The 19,701-nt window shown below is 37.4% G+C and overlaps 3 protein-coding genes across 6 annotated transcripts in view; all 3 read left to right on the plus strand.

Annotated features, from left to right (window-relative positions):
* The window catches only part of LOC148154215 (uncharacterized), a 4,291-nt gene extending 1,663 nt beyond the window's left edge, over positions 1–2,628 (plus strand). The window contains exons 2-4 of the mRNA XM_088015164.1: positions 641–690; positions 803–1,165; positions 1,315–2,628. Coding sequence (XP_087871290.1) covers positions 642–690; positions 803–1,165; positions 1,315–1,550 — 648 coding nt within the window. The 5' untranslated portion in view covers position 641 and the 3' untranslated portion in view covers positions 1,551–2,628. The remainder of the gene's footprint in view (positions 1–640; positions 691–802; positions 1,166–1,314) is intronic.
* A 4,301-nt stretch (positions 2,629–6,929) lies between these two features.
* LOC106913492 (programmed cell death 1 ligand 1-like) lies at positions 6,930–9,424 on the plus strand. Of its 4 annotated transcripts, XM_088015144.1 has the most exons (4): positions 6,930–7,234; positions 8,096–8,145; positions 8,258–8,620; positions 8,754–9,424. In XM_088015144.1, exons 2-4 carry the CDS (start codon positions 8,097–8,099, stop codon positions 8,936–8,938), a joined length of 597 nt encoding a protein of 198 aa, XP_087871270.1. In that variant the 5' UTR covers positions 6,930–7,234; position 8,096; the 3' UTR covers positions 8,939–9,424. The 4 variants fall into 4 exon arrangements, with proteins under 4 accessions (XP_087871270.1, XP_087871269.1, XP_087871266.1 ...); XM_088015143.1 differs by lacking the exon at positions 6,930–7,234 and having other exon boundaries at positions 7,258–8,145; positions 8,261–8,620; XM_088015140.1 differs by lacking the exon at positions 6,930–7,234 and having other exon boundaries at positions 8,037–8,145.
* A 3,077-nt stretch (positions 9,425–12,501) lies between these two features.
* LOC148154216 (uncharacterized) overlaps positions 12,502–19,701 on the plus strand; it is a 36,544-nt gene continuing 29,344 nt past the window's right edge. Inside the window, exons 1-2 of the mRNA XM_088016071.1 lie at positions 12,502–12,619; positions 12,732–13,094. Of these exons, the coding sequence (XP_087872197.1) occupies positions 12,517–12,619; positions 12,732–13,094 (466 nt within the window). The 5' untranslated portion in view covers positions 12,502–12,516. The remainder of the gene's footprint in view (positions 12,620–12,731; positions 13,095–19,701) is intronic.

The following is a 19,701-nucleotide window of genomic DNA, read 5'->3' on the forward strand; positions in this document are numbered from 1 at the left end:
AGACGCTTTAAAGTAGAAAAATCATTCCTGCCTCCAAACAGAAAGACTCCAGCTGGTCGACTGAGGAGATTAATCCAGGATCAGAAAGATCATTTCTACTTTCCTGATTTGAGAAACTGAGATATTTTCTGCTGACTGAAACTAATCAAGCCTGATCTTATAGTTTCAGCTTTATGCTGGTTTTTGTTGGGGTTCGTCTTTATGGAAGTAAATATGTGTTTATATATTTTCATTGTTAGTTATAATAAGTTTATTGTTGTTTTATAATTATTTTTTAAACTCATTGAACACAGACATGCCTAATTTTTGGAAGGGTAATATGGGAAAGTCATGAATAGTTTACTTTATGAAAGAAACTCAACACACATCTTTCACTAATTACCAGATTTCTGATGTTTTTCCTCTTATAACAAACTGATTTTATTGAAAAGTTGCTTTAAAAAGAGGTTCAGCAAATGCAGTGAACGGAAACAATCTGTTTTACTGTTGCTGTACTTATTCATGACCACAGGGTGGCAGTAGTGATCTTTTCTAAACAATTATTTTTCTTTTAATCACCAGGAGTCCAGTTATTTTTCATATTGTGACTGAAGTTGTTCCTGATGTCCTGCTGCCTCTCCTCCTCCTCTTCCTCTCTCAGGATGAAGATGATCTCCCTGCTGCTCCTCATCCTCAGCTCATGTCTCTGTGGTCAGTCTCCATCTTGTCTTTGTGACAGAAAGCTCTCTAGATGGAGCTGAAAGACTCCCATGTTCCAGTTCTCAGTGTGTCTGCTCCTCTCTTTCCCTCTCTGTCTCCTCAGCAGCAACATTTGTAGTGAATGTGACCCAGAGCAGCTATGAGGCAGAGGAGAACCACAGCATCACTCTGGAGTGGACCTTCACCACCAGGACTCAGGGATCCGACAGGGAACTGTTCATCATCTGTGAATTTAGAACCTCAGTGAAGAGCGGGATAATATATGTTCATCATGATGGAGTTGAGTTTCCAGATTCTCAGCATGATCAGTTTTCAGGACGAGTCCAGAGTGACAAAGACGTCCTCAGAGAAGGACGAATCAGACTCCATGTGTCCAGACTGAGGACTGAAGACTCTGGTCTGTATCTGTGTGACGTGGAAACTGAAGATGGATTCGGCTCTGGAAGATGTCGACTCAACGTTACTGGTGAGTTTAGATATTATAAATATTTTTTTATACTCATAGTTCAAATCCTGACTCCTGTGTTGATGAACCAACATCTTCATCTTCATCATGAATCCTCCTGGATGTCAGTTTCCAATAAATACTAATAAATATTTCTGGTTTCTCTCCAGCAGCTGCTGATCAGATCCAAACTCAGAGACCAACTTTGACTCCAGAACCAGAGAGAGGAAGATGGATCATCATCTTCATCACTGTGGGACTGATAGCAGCTCTGATGGCTCTAATAATTTTGATTATTTGTTTTAGGAAGAAAAGAAGGACAAACAAAACTAATCATTTTACAAATGTAGATAAAAAAAACAAAAACAAATCAGATCACAGGGATGTTCACTTTACATTTGTTTAAATTTATGAACCTTCAGCTTCCTCTCTCAGCTCCTTCAGACTAGCCAGCAGCAATTAGCAAACACCTGTGGATCTGCATTTCTGCTGAACTGATTATATGAGCTACTTTTCAGTTCAATACTCCTAATAACTGTTTTAAATGGCACAATGAAGGAGCATTGTTGTGACAACATGCTGAAAGTCAGAGTGTCAGAAAGATTAGCAGCTTCTAAAGAGACAGAGGCAAAATTTCAAGGTGTTAAAAGACATTTGACTTTGCAATTTAAGTCATGTCATCATTTTCATAACTGAAGGCAACATAGTTACTTGATTGTGTCATAAAATGTCACAATGTGCCTGGAGAATATATAATAATGTATATTCTCCATAATAATGATGATTCATTGAGTCGTTTATTGTTATTGTTTCAGTTTCAGTTTTAAATAATTTAAAAATGTTTCTGGACTCAACCAGAACCATTGATCAGTCATTGTGTCTAAATGCTGAATCAGCTGATCGCCTCTCACCTGGAACGTTGGCTGGAGAAACTCCAGCAGCTCCTGACCCACTGAGGGACAAGGCTGGAAAGAAAATGGATGGATGGACTCACAGGTATATCTAAACAAATAGTTTTATTAATATGTTGTGAAACTGAACACACAAAGTCTTTTGAAGAGGTTATTGTAAAATTCAATATTTCACTATTTTCAGGTGAAATCAGGATTCATTTTAAAGTGAAGATTTTTATGTTAATTTATGAGATTAACATAAAACATGACATGAAAGTGTTTTGCTTTCCTTTAACATAAATATTTACCTTTAATGCTTATTTCTTTGTTGAAAAGGTTTGAACATAAATGTTTCATTACAGAATTGTTACTTTCAGAGTTTTCTCTTTAAACTTAAAGTTTCAACTCAAAACTTGTCATGATTCATAATTTTGACCAACTGTATTTTTGGTGTGTATGTGTGAATGGTTGTGGTTTTATACCATATAATGTGCATGAATGTGTTACAATGAGCTGCTGAACTGAATTTCTTTTTTTGATCAAATTTTGTGAAGTATCTGAAGCTCTCAATAAAAAAATATTTTTATTTCAGTTGTGTCTCCATCTTGTTCCAACTTGACAGAATCTCTCACTGTTTGTTTCACATTAAATAAGGATTCACATTTTACCTGCATGAGGTTCAGTCTGGTTATCACCTTATAGACATTAATGTCAGATTGTTTCTAGTTCAGTTCATCTTAACCCTCCTGTTATGATGCAGGTCAAATTGACCCACAAACATTATTGCTGTACCTCAGAAATGAACATAACAGGAGAGTTAAAGCTTCCATCACATTTATTAACAGGCTGACAAAATGTTTTATACCGACAACATAAAATAAGTTTTGTTTTGACACTACGCCATCTGTTGGTGAAAAGTCACCACAACAACAACATACATTGTTTTATATAATAGAGACAGATTAGAAAATATTTATTTTGGTGGAATAAGAAAAAAAAGTTTAATATCAATGTTACGACTGGCTCAGAGTCGTAACAAAAACAGGAGACCATGCTGCAGTTAAAGTGCGTACAAATTAATATTTATTAACAAAAACAACAGTGGATTGTGGATATCAGTATCAGTGGTGTAATTCAAATGCTTGGGTGTGTTGTATGAGTGCATATGGAAGTGTTGAAGTGCCAAAACGAAGACAAACTCAAAAGTACAAAAGGAGGGGAGCTGAGGCCTGGTAACAAACACCACAGCAGCAGAGTGGATGCTGAGGGAGACGCAGAAGACGGAGACAGCCAGGTTCAAGTACTCTGTTCTCTAAATGAACAAATCAGCAGCACCTGCAAAGGGGAGGAGCACAAAGACAGACAAGACCTGCAACCCAGGCCCACAAGGCCCAGGGCCGTAACAATCCAAAACAGAAAAATCAGATTTTTTTAATGTGTTTGTAAATGATCAAATGAGCCATCATTTAATGCAGGTGTGCGAAACCAGGGTGAGAACTAAAACATGCAGGACGCCGGGCCTCCAGGACCGACTTTGGACACCCCTGGTTTAAAACATTTCTACTCCACCAGAGTAGCATCACTGTTGCCTTGCAGCAAGAAGGTTCTGGGTTCAATTCCCAGCCCTGGTCTTTCTGCATGGAGTTTGCATGTTCTCCCTGTGCATTATGGGTTTTCTCCAGGTACTCTGGTTTCCTCCCACAGTCCAAAAACATGACTGTCAGGTTAATTGGTCTCTAAATTCTCCCTAGGTGTGTGTGCATGGTTGTGTGTCCTATCTGTCTCTGTGTTGACTGGCGACCTGTCCAGGGTGACCCTGCCTCTCGTCCAGAACGTTAGCTGGAGAGGAACCAGCACCTCCTGACCCCACTAAGGGACAATGGTATATAGAAAATGGATGGATATTGGTCTCAAAATAATTAATCTATCACTTTCCAATTTCTTTTTATCAGAACTTCAGTTTAGATAGTTAGAGTCAATAAAACCTGAGTAGATTAACCTGGAGATAAAAATCAAGTGTAACATCATGTCTTCATGCAGGAAGACACAGAGGGACAAATTCAGACACACGTCCAGTAGATCTTAATGCACCTGGGCCAACATGACTGCAGGGTGTGGGATGGTGATGTTTCTGTACAAACTAATTTAAACTGCGTCACGTCTGCCGTCTGAAAGAGAAAGTGAACAACGCAGCTTTTCCTTTCTTATCTAAAATTAGTGCAACAGATAAATTTTTGTTTTGATCTTCAGCTCAAAAAATTCACCAAAATGAATCATTTGATCCATCTGATTAAAATAAAACAAGTCATTTCTTAAGAGTCACTTTCTGATGTTTCTTCATGTCTTTGTAACGACCAGCTATAACTACTGCTGTGAACTATATGAGTTAGTGGCTGCAACTCTAGAGGTCATAACACAAAGCAGTAAGTTTTTAACTAAGTCAACATGAATCCATTTAACCCATTTTATCTTCTCTCTACAGCTGCTGATACATTTTAGGATCATTTTAAAATCCTCACCTTGTTTTTTACTTCCTGCTTGGTTTTCCTCTGAGCTGCTCCACCTTTATACTCCATCTGTCCTCTGAGGTCAGCAGGTCAGATTCTCCTCATGCAGGAATCCACAGACCAAACCTTTTACATCTGATCTATAATCTATATTTATTGATCTCATTGGTAAAGTTTTCAAGGGATCAGTTTCCTCAAGGCTGCAGGTCAGGTGATGTTAATCTACAGTAGGATTCTGCATGACTGAAGGATTGATGGGTTGGTTCAGTGAACTTCCTGTTCAGACAGGAAGTTCACAGCAGATGTTCCTTTTGCTAACAAAGAAAAACAAACTAACATGTTTTACTGATGAAGGTGTGAAGATGTGATTTTACCTCAATTTCTGTAATTCTCATTTATTTTTATTCACATTTATTTTATTTGAACTTATTTAATATTAAAAATTTTATTCTCTATACAACATTTTTTTTTAGATTTCATCATCAATTAAATATAATTGTTTGTTTTTATCACTTTTTTGTCTCATTATTAAACGACAAATTCAGGATTTTTTACAGTTTTTTTTCTCCCTCCTTTGTTTGATACAGATGTATGAAGCTTTCATCCATCCGTCTAATTTTTAGGTGTTTTATTTAAAAATGTATTTTTTTTAAGACTCCTGAGGAAATCCCTTAGACCAGGGGTGGGCAATCCAGGTCCTCGAGGGCCGGTGTCCTGCAACTCTTAGATGTCTCCCTGGTCCAACACGCTTGAATCCAAAGGCTGACTCGCCTCCTAAGTGCAGTCAAGTTCTCCAGAGTCCTGCTAATGGCCTCATTATTTGACTCAGGTGTGTGAAGTACAAGTAGAAGTAGAGACACATCTAAAAGTTGCAGGAGACCGGCTCTCGTAGCGTGGAGCTGGCCACCCCTGCCTTAGACTCATCACTCTGCTCATGTGATGGGAAGTTTTGGATCTTGGGCCAAATGGCTTTTAATTTATTATCAACTGGAGACACAATTTGCTTAACTTGGCGAATATGAAGGTTTTCTATATTTTAATTCTTCTGCTGACCAGCTAACGTTCTGGGTGAGAGGCGGGGTCACCCTGGACAGGTCGCCAGTCTGTGACATACATAATTTTATTACAGATACATAAAGTCATTGCATGTTATTAATCATCAGATCCTTTAATGTATTTGTTCTCTGATGAATGTTTGAGTTTGAAGTCATGAACTAATTCTGTTTGCTTTTTCCTTGAAGTATTGAAATGATGGGGATTGTTTTCTTTTACAAATATCAAACTAAATCAAACTGTAACTTTTGACTTGTTGGATCAGGGAAGCTAATTGATTAATTATTAAATGAAAAGTCAAATGAATCATAATTAAAGGAAATTAAAGGACACTAAGACCATCAGAAAGGCTTGGATGTAAAGTGTCTGTCTGACTGCATTCTGCTCCTTTATCTAGAAATAATGAACTTTTATGGTTTAATTACCATAAACGTTCTTTATTTAATTAGGATGGATACTGTCTACATAGATCTACAAAAAAGTGTGTCCTTCGCGGCGCAGTGTGCTGCTGTATGATAGACAGAATGGATCAGGAGAGGAACTGCAGACCCGTTAGAACCTACAGAACCAGACATCAGCGACTCTTCATCCTCAATCATCTCCTGAGGCTGATATGGTGCAGAACATTTTATGATTGATTAAGTTTCTTATTGTGATTTTAGTTGACTATTGTGGTTTGATTATTTGCTTAGGATGTCAAGTTTGGATGATATTTAATAAATAATATTAAATATAGGTTTATTAATCCTATAAATTCAGTAAAATGTTCTTCAAATGAGTGTAAATGCATAGCTTTGAGTAGATTTTATTTTGATTTCCGGGGCAGCAGATCACACTGGGACTGTGTCCACAGCTGCTTGTGTCTCATTAATGTTAGCAGATGTTGGCAGGCATGATGTAACCTTGAGATTCTGTTTCAAACTGAGTTTATACACCTCTGGAAAAACTTAAAAGTTTCTCTGATTTTACTCATTATATATGTATATGTTTGAGTAAAATGAACATTGTTCTTTTATTCTATGAATTACTGACATGTCTCTTAATTTTGTTTGTGAATGTATGTAAATAAGCAGTTAGTTTTAGAAAACTGGACCAACAAATATCTTCTCTTGGGTCTTAGCCCTGCTGGGGGCTGAGCACCCCTAAAGGTCAGATCCTAGAATCGCCCCTGGCCGTGCTATTTCTTCTATGCGTTTCCAGTTACAGACGGTCGAGGATTCAAACCAAAGGTTGTTGGCAGCTTTCAGCACACAGGAGAATTCAACCCCCAGCGTTTCTGTTCGCTTTGCTTTGTCAGCTCCTCCTATTGCAACTCATTCCACAGATTCTCACGGAGCAGGGAGGGGAAACTCCCTGCTTCCGGACGAGTCCTGCTTCATGCCCTGCAACAGGGGAGGGAGAATGTAATGAATGTTCGGCAATAGGAGGAAGAGGAGCTCCTATTGCAGAAGTTTGATCACTTGACCGTCTCCAACTGGAAGCGTATAAAAGAAATAGCAGAGCAGAAATAGTTTTTCAGTCTGTTGGTTTAGATCTGGTCTGTAGCTTTAGAGATCAGTAGCAACGTCATGCAGAGACCTGGACACATCGGATGAAGCAACAAAATGCTGAGGCTGATAAAGAAGAAAACTAACCAAGTAAGTTCTTTTAATATTTTATATGGATCTGCTTGTCTACAACTTAAAGTTAGTTGAAAAAAAATACTTAAACGTTTCTTGTGAATACATGTAAAACACAACAATTAAGAATTAAAATTATGTTTTCCAGGTCACATGTCTGTAATAATAACTTTTAATCTTCTGCAACTTGTTTTTCTATCTTATCCGTTCTAGTAGCTGAATGTTTGTGTCTCCTGTCAGACACTTTTGTCCATCATGTCTCATAGCTCTAGATTTGTCACCATCCTGTTCCAAATGGTTTCACATGGATGAAGGAGTGAACTGATGCTGGATTCAGAGCAGACTCAGTTCACTCCTTCACTCAGGATTCACCAGAGACAATCCTAGATACAAACATCTTACCTGAAGAGAAGAAATGGATCGTTGCTCAGTGGGTCAAAGTTCTGCTTTCAGATGAAAGTAAAGTTTGTATTTCATTTAGAAATGAAGGGTCAAGAGTTTGGAGGAAGAAAGAAGAGAACCAGAAACCATGATGATTAAAGTCCAAACTAACTGAATAGAAATAAACAGATTTTTCAGAAACCTGATATCTGTTTAGGATATTTATGTTTTCATTGATCTTATACAATTTTCTTATTGTCTGTAAACAATAATCATCAAAATTACAAGAAGGCTCAGAGAATATCACCTTCATAATAAAAGGTTCAGAAGCTGCAGAGAATGAAACGTGCCGTTGTCTTACTGCTGTATAGTTTTATTGCCACAAGGTGGCAGTAGTGATCTGTATCTAAATAAACTTAATTCTGTAGCAGGAGTCCAGTTGTTCCTCATATTATGACTGATGTCCTGCTGCCTCTCCTCCTCCTCTTCCTCTCTCAGGATGAAGATGATCTCCCTGCTGCTCCTCATCCTCAGCTCATGTCTCTGTGGTCAGTCTCCATCTTGTCTTTGTGACAGAAAGCTCTCTAGATGGAGCTGAAAGACTCCCATGTTCCAGTTCTCAGTGTGTCTGCTCCTCTCTTTCCCTCTCTGTCTCCTCAGCAGCAACATTTGTAGTGAATGTGACCCAGAGCAGCTATGAGGCAGAGGAGAACCACAACATCACTCTGGAGTGGACCTTCACCACCAGGACTCAGGGATCCTACAGGGATCTGTTCATCTGCTGCAGCTTGTTGGCTCCTCATCGTCCTCTAGTTCTCTATCAGGTCCATGAAGGTGATGAGTTTCCAGAGTCTCAGCATGATCAGTTTTCAGGACGAGTCCAGAGTGACAAAGACGTCCTCAGAGAAGGACGAATCAGACTCCATGTGTCCAGACTGAGGACTGAAGACTCTGGTCTGTATCGATGTGGAGTGAAAACTGGAGATGGATTCAACTCTGGAACATGTCGACTCAACGTTTCTGGTGAGAAGAAATAATTTTATCTGCTTGTTCAAATCCTGATTCCTATATTGATTAACATCTTCATCTTCATCATGAATCCTCCTGGATCTCAGTTTTCATCAAATATTAATAAATATTTCTGATTTCTGTCCAGCAGCTGCTGATCAGATCCAAACTCAGAGACCAACTTTGACTCCAGAACCAGAGGAACTAGAATGGATCTTCATCTTCATCACTGTGGGACTGACAACAGCAGCAGCAGCTCTGATCGGACTTTTATATTGTCTTTTAGTGAAATGTTGTCTGCCAGGAGAAAGAGACTTTATGTTATTGATGTAGAGACAGAGAGTTTAGATAACTTTTCAATAGAAACACTTTGATCAAAAGTTACAGAAAGAGGGGAATGTAGATCAGCATCAGTACAGAAACTCTCCTTTCTCTGATGTTTATCTTCAGTAAGTGAAGGATTTTAAACTGAAATGTTACAAAGCTGCTGCTTATTATGTACCATATAATCTAAGATTATAATTTATTATTTTAGTTCAGTGTTTCAGGTTTTATCTGATTTTCTTCCTTCTGTTCATGAACCAGCAGCTGATCTCAGCTACTTTCCATCTCTGCTGCATTCTGATGTTCTGGTTCTGACCCATCTAACTGCTGGAAACACACGTTCTGGACTCAACTAGATCCTGGAACCAGAACCTGGAACCAGAACCCTGATCTGCTTTCAGCTGCAGCAGCTGATGAACCAGTGAAGCTCTGGTTCTGCTCCACTGGTTCTGGTTCTGATGGTTCTGCTGAAATAAATCCAGATTTCTTCCCTCATGTTGTCAGAACCTGATTCACTGCAGAACCTTTTAACATCAACATGAGCTGCAGCTGTTTGGACTCAGCAGAACCAATCCAGCCGCTGGATCTGACCTCAGACCAGTTCTACCATCAGGGTTATACTGGAGCGCCACCTGGTGGTGGAGTTAGGAACTGTGAGCTCATAGAGCTGAAGGTCTGAGTGACGGACTGACTGGATCAGTTCAGATTCATTTGTTCTGGTTTTATGTTTTTACCACCAGAATCTCTTCAATTCTTTGTTAAAGTTTTATCATCAGTGTTAATCCCAATTGTAATTTTTATTTGTATTATTAAAAATGATCAAATAAAAAAACTATGCTGTTTTTCTTTTCTTTTCTATATTAACATTAAAACACAAGCTTTTATAATTATAACATCAGTAATTGGATGCAATAATTACAAGTCAACTTGGATAATAATTTCTATCTGTTCTCATGAATTTTTCCTAAATGAGTAAAAAATCCTGGCAAATAACTCAATAAATATTTACATCTTAATCTCTTGGTTTGGAGCAAATGTCAGAGTTTCTGATTCTTTAGTTGTTTCTCCTGAACATCTTTACTGAACGTCTCTGATGATTCAGTTACATTTAATCACAGGCTGACCTGAACATCCAACATTTATTAACTCTTTAATTCCTCATCCTGGATCCAGATATTGAACCTGAAGCTGCTTTGATTGGAGGAGAAATCATCAGAAGAAGAAGACGGAGGAGCTGATGGTATCGATAATTCACCAATATTAACTTTCTCATTTATTAGAGCCACGTCAGCTTTGAACGCTTTTACACTTAAGAGGAACCTGAAGTGAAAACGTTAAAAAGGAGGGTCAAAGTGCCCAGGATGCGTTCAGGTACCCTCGGACGTTTAAATAATTAGAGATAAATGAAACAGGTTACAAAAAAATAACAGAGCAAAAATTAAACGGTTCAGCAAAAACAACAGATGTGTCTCAATAACTATTTTATTAAAACCTACAGTAAGAAGATCAGTCTATTCGTTTCTCATGGAATCAGTTTGACCAAGGCGTCCTTAAAGGCATCATCACTCCGGCTGTTGATTTTAAAAAGTTCCTCTCTCACACGGACTGCAGCAGATGGATGAAGTTCATGTCTCAGAGTTTCTGGGTAAGTCTGATTTATTTATTCATTTTAGTTGAGAAGCAGCGATAACTCAGCAGATCCTCTGCAGAAAAACAGACGAGTTTCTTCAGCAAAGTCATTCCAGCTCTGATAAAACCTGCAAACGGTTTGCTTTTAAATGCAGCATAGAGGTCAGAATATTAGTTAGAACAACCTGATCTTAGATCTGCTTTATTTTATTTTCAAAACTTATCAGCGGACTGAGGTGATGAAGAAGATCCAACTTCTCCTTTCTGCAGTTTTCCTTTTAGTTTCAGAGTCTGAAGGTTTTAATTCATAGTGATAAACTAAAAAAAACAGTTTTTATCATTCAGTTGTAGAGCTTTTGATGCACGTGTAGCTGAGTTTTAACGGTCTTTCAACGTAGCGGAACCAATGACAGTTAAACGGTTGGTTCTCCATGTTGAAGCAGCTACAAAGTGATTGGTTGGTTTTCTTTAGTAGGCGGGACATGTTGCTCCGCCCTTTTAATTCACAAGGTTTCATATTAACTGGTGACAATATATGGAGGTTGTTTAATGAAATAACAAGAGATGAGTACAAACGTGAAAATGAAAATATGAATGAATAAAATTTTGATAAAATATTTCATCAGAAAAAACAGAGAAGCTTGATGAAGCAGATCTATATGAACAGATCTATCTTTACCTTCACCAAGTTAAACTCATGTAGCAACAGTCTGATCTCAGCTGATATAATAATATTATTTTCTATCATTTAATGACATAAACTCCATATAATCCAGAATGAAGCATTAAAACAAAGATAAACAGTTAAAGGTTTATGTTAATAAGACTGAATGAATCTGTTTACAGAACAGATTCATTCATTTGATTCAGGTTTTATTGAATAAACCATTAGTCTCCTCTATGATGAATATTCAGTTATGGGTCTGAATAGACAGAAATGAATAATGGATCAGTTTTAGATAAACTAGATGATCAATATCTGCGTTTGAAATTGGTTTAACTTTTGAAAATGATCAATCTCTTTTATGTAATGAATAATAAATAAACACACTAAGGCAAATTAACATAATTTATGCCGCAATAATAGTAGAATAACTAAACAGAACTTTTCTTCTGCCTTCTGAGTTTTTTAATTATTCTGATTTTTCCATTTTAGTCAAAACTTGAAGTATTAGACATTTTAATTAATTTACAGATTTATTTTATTTTACTGCTAAATCTTTTTTGATGAATTTAAATAAAGAATTTAATATTAAATAAATGTTTTTCAAATAATGAACACTTCACAGATCATAGAAGCAGTGAATTATGGGATTGTTCAGCTTTAGTTTGTAACTTTGTCATTAATAGAGAAAGAATAAAATCACAAACTCCTGCAGATTTTCAGGTATATGATTAATGATAATTAATCTCCATAATAATAAAGAAGTTTCTGCTCTAAAATCAGAGGAAATTGAAGCTGCTGCTGTATTTTATGGCCACAAGGTGGCAGTAATGCACTTTTTATTTTTACATGTTTTCCCGCCTTTTCCCTACTGTATTATAATCTTGGTGGGTCACCAGACTTTACTTCCCCTCAACCAACAGGCTGATGTATAAATATGATCTTATACACCAGTAACTGAGGCAGTAAATATGAATTAAGTTAGGTTTATAGTGACCCATTGAGGTGGACGAGGTACAAACTGGTTGGGTCGTCCCTGAACCTGTTAGTCTCATGTTATTATTTCCATATTATGATGTCGGCTTTTGCACGTCAGAACTTTTGTGACTTTAAAAAAAAATTAAAACATGGTAGACTGACCTACTGACCCTGACACTGAGCTTAACGGGTTTCTGGAGGAAAAATGTTTTACCATAAAAGACTCAAAGAAACTTTAATCACAAAACTAGAAAGTTGAGGAGTTTCTACCTGATGAATCTAAAAGTCAGACAGTAGTTGTTCCTTGTAACGACTGATGTTGTTCCTGATGTCCTGCTGCCTCTCCTCCTCCTCCTCTTCCTCTCTCAGGATGAAGATGATCTCCCTGCTGCTCCTCATCCTCAGCTCATGTCTCTGTGGTCAGTCTCCATCTTGTCTTTGTGACAGAAAGCTCTCTAGATGGAGCTGAAAGACTCCCATGTTCCAGTTCTCAGTGTGTCTGCTCCTCTCTTTCCCTCTCTGTCTCCTCAGCAGCAACATTTGTAGTGAATGTGACCCAGAGCAGCTATGAGGCAGAGGAGAACCACAGCATCACTCTGGAGTGGACCTTCACCACCAGGACTCAGGGATCCTACAGGGATCTGTTCATCTACTGTGAAGCGAACACAGATCATGGAGTCTTTGTTCTCTATCAGGTCCATGAAGGTGTTGAGATTCCAGATTCTCAGGATGATCAGTTTTCAGGACGAGTCCAGAGTGACAAAGACGTCCTCAGAGAAGGACGAATCAGACTCCATGTGTCCAGACTGAGGACTGAAGACTCTGGTCTGTATCTGTGTGACGTGAAAACTGGAGATGGATTCAACTCTGGAAGATGTCGACTCAACGTTACTGGTGAGAAGAAAGTAATGGAAATGTTTTCCAATGAACAGTTAGAAACTGACATTTATATCCATGATAAACATAATTATCTTAAAGTTAAAACTTCTTGAGTAAGTAAATAATTTCTTTTCTTTTCCAGCAGCTGCTGATTATCTCCAAACTCAGAGACCAAATTTGACTCCAGAACCAGAGAGACGGACACATATCATCTGGATTAAAGTAGCAGCTGTGATATTTGTGATTATTCTAGTTGTAGTTCTAATTTATACTCATAGGAGAAGCAAGACGTCTTTTAACTCAACAGACTCACACTCAGGCATGGAGCTATAGGGCTGGCTGGGGGAGCCGCTGCCCCCGGATGGGGCCCGGGTCTGGAGGTGCCAGGGAGGAATGGTGTCAAGTCGCTTAAATGTTTGATAATAGACGGAGAAAGTGCGGCCTCGCCTGTTGAGAAAGGTGTTGACAGCATAGGTGCTCTATGTCATTGTCTGCTTGATGATTATTCAGATTCTTCTGCTTGACTTGGACTGGATGGTTTAATTACCTTTCTTGGTATCAGAACTAGAATTAGGTTTTAAAATTATTTGTCCAACCTGAGCATCTCTAGTCCTACAGACTTTTTGGTGCAGCTGATGATGTTTCAGTTCTTATTACCAACAAATCCTGCCTCACAAATCATTTAGACTCATAAAACTGACATTTTCAATCATCACATGTCTAATTTTATTACAGATACATAAATAATGTATTTTTCTCTGATGAATGAGTCTAAAGTCAAGCACTAACTCTGCTTTTCAGTACAGAAAAGATGGGGATTGTTTAATTCTCTGTTCATTTGTCTGTTTGCTACACCTAGAAAACTTCCAGCCTTCACTGTCTTCACAAAATGCATCTATCAAGGTCAGGCTGCTCAGTCAGAAGAGAGACTGAACTAAACAATGATTTACTTCTGTAACCAGAGAGAAACTGATGAGCTGATTGACTTTGTCAAACCATGAAAATCTGATGAACATGAAAAATGAAAATAGTTTTGGAGATGAACTGTTCATGAAGACAGAACTGCAGAACTGAATCTTACAAACTGTATTAGGTGTGTCAGACTTTGTGAAGTTGCAGAATACAGACTAAAGGTCAAATGTTTTAATGAAGTCAGATGAAGTATTACTGTAGGAATGTGTTTCCCAGGATCTGAACAAAGATGAAAATCATCAAATTCTGTCATGTTATGATGTGTAATAACCCTGCTTCTTGAAGCACATTACTATGAATGTGTTAGTTGTGCTGAATCAGGTAATTTCAGCTGAAGTGAAGTGAGTTACTGCTGGAAACACATAAAGCCTGCAGGCAGTAATGAGGAAGAGAGAAACATTAAGTCACACAAACTTTAACATTGATTCATATCTTCAGAACGGCTACCAGTGTTTGCAAAGAAGATGAGAAAGTTTATAGTATTTTATAAACTTATTTTATCTTATAGTCCTTTGGAAGGAATACAATTTTTTTTGAATTTACAGTTTAATCTTTCTTTTATCTGAAACTGACTGAGGTGTTTTTATTGACTGCAAAGCTAATTTGGTTCAAAACTAGTAACACATAAAACAATAACAGACCCATTAAAATGGTAAATTATAAAAACAAACAACTGGCTTTTCCAAGAGGAGCTCAGCCTCAGACATGTCAGTTTATCATTTTCACCAACGGATCCTCCTTCCTGCTCATGTGGACCAAAAATGTTCCTTTGTATATTTACACAGGAAAGTTTACTTTCAGGACCAGGCAGGAATCCTGTCCTGATTCCTGTATTGTAGAAAGGCAATACAATCACTTTGTTGCTGTGACTGATATAATGAGCTGCTGATGCTCTTGATCTGACAGAGATTTGTTCAAACATCTCTGTGAACAAAAGAATCATTCTGCATTAAGTGAACTTCAGTGACTGCAGGAGCAGAAATCATCTGTTGGTCTCTGATAACAGCCATGTGAGGTGAAGGCAGGAGCTTCATAGAAACAGTTTCAACCATCAGTTCAGGCATCAGTTACACAAACTGTCTGTGGTCTGATGAAGCTGAAGTGGAAATGTTTGACCATGATGACCAAAGTTACATTTGGAGGAAGAACTGGGATGCTGGTGACATCCTAACTGTGAAGCATAGTGTTGGCAGCATCATGCTGTGGGACTGTTTTGCCGCAGGAGGAACCGCTACAATAATAACTTCAAGTATTTTGTTTCATTTATTTCAACTGAAACACAGGGTTCCTTTAAATCCAGACTAAAATTCACCTGTTTACAGTTATTCTTGAATCATAATAAATGCTCATGACCAACATATTTGATGTGTATTGATGATTGATGAAGTGTCAATGTTTCAATTATTATTGACCAAAAGCAGCTCTGAATAGGCTGAAGTAGTGATTCAGCTCAGACACTACAGAGGTTTAAAGATAAAACTCCTGTCAGCACCACAGAAGAAAAAGCTCAGAGAAAACAAACATCTCCAGTAAAACATGAAGCTACAATAAAGAAACCAGATCAAATAAACAAGGTGACCTGCACATGACTGCATCTCTAGTTAGTTTTCAACCAGTTTTCAGATTTTAAAGCTTCTAATCAATTTAACCTGACATGAGATGTCAATGTGATTAATGACTGCAGGCCTCTGATGCATTCAGAGGCGTACAGAAGTGAAACCAAACAAGGATAAAAAGTGAGTCTATGACTCCCTGCAGGGAGCGACTGTAATTAATACAGACACAGCAAAACCCTGCAGACCAGGGAAACAGTTTGTCTCCTGATTTTGACAAGGAAGTAAAATCAGGAGACTTTGTCTTTTCTCTGAATGCTTTCATTTGGAGAAAATACTTCAGTTTTGATTCAGTGAAGGTGTAAAAAACAATCTTTATTACAAGAAGCCTGCAGTGAGGCCTGTCACAATAAGCAAAAAATCAATGAATCACATGATAAGCCTGTTTTTGAAGTACAAGTGAACTGTGGTTGTTGTGGTGAGTTACAAAACAGAGAGGCAGCAACTGAGTTTGATGATTTAACTTGGATCTCAGGTAACAGGTGAGCAAAAGGCTTAGAAACTAAAACCCTGGTAGCAACTGGAAAACTTGACAAAACAACACGTCTAACAAGGCAGCTTTTGCGACTGGATTTACAGCGAGGAAGACAGTCGAGGCAGAATCAGGTGGAAACAGCAACAGTTTAATCTTCTCACAGCATCAAGAACAAATCCACAGGTGAAACTGCTGCCTTAAATAATCCCAGCTGTGAAGAACCAAACCACCTTTAAATCTCAGAGGATCTCGATTCACCAAACTCCACTTATTACAATAAAATAGCTTTTACCAAATATAAACGTCTTTATTTACTTTTTATAAATATTTTATTTTTATCCTTACACCGTGAGCACGATTATGAAACACCACAAAAACCCACAAACAATCCGCCCTCCCATTTCCACAGCCTCACCCAGAACCTATGAATGGTGTCTGGACCCCCAAGCAGAATTTGTCCAACCACCCTGGAGAGGACACAGAAATACAGGTCAGTCACGGCTCCTCCACACTGAACAGTTTATGCACAAACTCTACCGTTATGCACAAACTCTACCGTTATGCACAAACTCTACCGTTATGCATAAACGCTACGTTTATGCATAAACTCTACCGTTATGCATAAACGCTACGTTTATGCATAACGGTAGAGTTTATGCATAAACGCTACGTTTATGCATAAACTCTACCGTTATGCAGATCAGGAATGGAAATTCCTGATCTGCAAGACTGTGCAGGTTTGTTGGGTTGTTTCAATGTGAAAAAATTTAGGCTGTGCAGAAAGGCTAAATATAACCTCCTTCAAAACTTGTTTCAACTGGAAAAAACACAAACCCTCACCTGAGAGGGAACCCGAGACTCAGCTGAGACTTCCCCACGTTCCCCTGCTTTTACATGAAGAAACTTCAACTCATTTATCATTTTCATAAAAAAAAATAATAAAAAAAAAATCAATGAAATTAAAACTTGGGTTGCTTGAAAAGATCAAACCAGTGACTGACTGCAAATAAGAATGGGGAACATAATGTTCAACTGAACCTTCTGAAAACAAAGGAATAAATTACATAAATGTTCAGGAATAAATGTTGGATGTGTAACAAGCTGCTGCTGCTGAATCATTTTGTAAAATTTTAATTCACTATTTACTCATTAAGCTGCTTTTAGAAATGCTCCATGTTTCTGAAACTTTAGGCTCAGTTTTCATTTACAGCAGATTCACAACCATCCAGTTTCGTGACGGGAATAAAAACTCAGAGTAAACTGATAAGTCAACAGCTGTTCTGTCATTTATACATTAGAGGAAAATTTGCATGTTGGAAAAGGAGAAAACACAGAATGTAATAAACTTTCTACACAATGTAATAAACTTTCTACACACTGTAATAAACTTTCTACACAATGTAATAAACTTTCTACACAATGTAATAAACTTTCTACACAATGTAATAAACTTTCTCCAATAGATTTAGACAAGGACAAAAAACTTCTGTTTCAGCTGAGCAGATAAATTGAGTTTTTCTCTTGAAAAACATGAGAATGTGAACATGTCTCATTAAATTTTGCTCTTCATATGTAAATGTTATAAACTATAATATAAAAAAGATAAACCTTATTTTTCATCTCAGCTATTAAGAATTTCAATCAACCAACAAAGTTAAAAAGATGATCATTTACAGAAACCTTTAATGCTGAATACAGATTGTAAACTTCATGTTGGTTCTTTGTTTATGATTTTGATCAATTATTAACGAAATATTGAATAAATTATAGATGAGCTGATCTAAGGTTTGTAGATTAAAATTTCTTTAATGATAAACTGAGTTGATGTTTGTGTTTCTAGATTTTCACTCATTAAATTATGAATAAATTATTAATGAGTTAAATTTGATTCAAAACCACTTTTCACTCAAAATTTTCCTTCAAAGTTTATAAACTTACATTTATTTTAATATGCTGGTCTCAAAATAATTAATCAGTGTATTTTAGGATTCATTTTAAAATCCTGGTCTTGCTTTAAAAGCTTTTGTTTGTTTAGTGAGTGGACACAGCCAACAGTCATACTGAAGGGAGGAACCAGAGAGAGGTCTAATAAAGTCCACCCGGTCATGTTACAGATGGTCGCTGGGCTGCAGATTTACAGCAAACTGGTTTGTCGGGTTGGTTCAGTAAACGTCCTGTGTTAAGAGAAGAAGTGGACAACACAGCATTTCAAACTAAGATGTTTTACTGACGAAGGTGTGAAGCTGGGATTTATTCATATTTAGTTTTATTTGATCTTATGTAATATTAAAAATTGTATACAACAGTTTTTTATATTTTATCATCAATAAAATATAATTGTTTTTATCTCTTATTTGTCTCATTATTAAACAAAGAATTCAGGATTTAAAAAAAAAAAATAAAAATTGTCAGCCTCCTTCGTTTGTTTCAGATGTATGAAACTATCTGAGTTTTAGTTGTTTTATTTAAAAATATATTGTTTTAAGACTCCTGAAGTAATCCCTTAGACTCATCACTCTGCTAATGTGATGGGAAGTTTTCAGAGAGACAGATCTTGGGCCACGGCTTCCAAATGGCTCTTAATTTATTATCACCTGGAGATACAATTTGCTTAACTTGGCAATCATGAATGTTTTCTATATTATAATTGTTCTGCTGTGTCCATTGTGATCTTGGCCTTAATGTCTGCCTGGAGGATTTGACAAACTTCAGCTGTCAAACTGTTTTTCTGAACACAGGTTGGTGATGGAAATGTTTGAACCCATGTGTCATATTTCTGCTGTGATATAAGGAGTCCTCTTATAGATTACCTTTCCTGACAGTTTAGTCCTCAGAATTGATAAGACCTTGGCTTTGAAAACATTTGTCCAACCTGAGCATCACTAGTACTGCAGTTTTTTGTTTTTTTTTTTTGCTGCAGCTGATGATATTTCAGCTTTTCCTCTTACTATCAGCTTTTCCACTCCAAAAGTGAAGCTGGTCTCTCCTTTCTATAATTTAGACTTATAAAACTGACATTTTCAATCATCCATCCATTTTCTAGCACCCTTGTCCCTTGGGGGGTCGGGAGGTGCCTGACTCCAGCTAACGTTCTGGGTGAGATGTGGTCACCCTGGACAGGTCGCAAGTCTGTGGCAGATTTTCAATCATCACATAATTTTATTACAGATACATAAAATCATTGCATATTATTAATCATCAGATTTTTTATGTATTTGTTCTCTGATGTTGCATTGATTACTGCAACAGCGTCTTCACAGGTCTGACTAACAAATCAATCAAACGGCTGCAGCTGATCCAGAAGCTGCTGCTGTTCTGACTAAAACCAGGAAGATGGAGACATAACACCAGTTTTAAAGACCCTACACTGGCTCCCTGTAGCTCAGAGAATAGACTTTAAAATACTGTTAGTTTATAAATCACTGAACGGTTTAGCACTTCGATACATTAAAGATCTGTTATTGCTCTACCAACCATCTAGACCCCTCAGATCTTCTTGTTCTGCTCTGCATCCTCAGAACCAAACGAGGAGAAGCAGCATTCAGTTTCTATGCACCACAGA

Source organism: Poecilia mexicana, unplaced genomic scaffold (genome assembly GCF_051168715.1).
Source record: "Poecilia mexicana isolate PSO_F unplaced genomic scaffold, ASM5116871v1 scaffold_18, whole genome shotgun sequence".
Taxonomy (NCBI): Eukaryota; Metazoa; Chordata; class Actinopteri; order Cyprinodontiformes; family Poeciliidae; genus Poecilia; species Poecilia mexicana.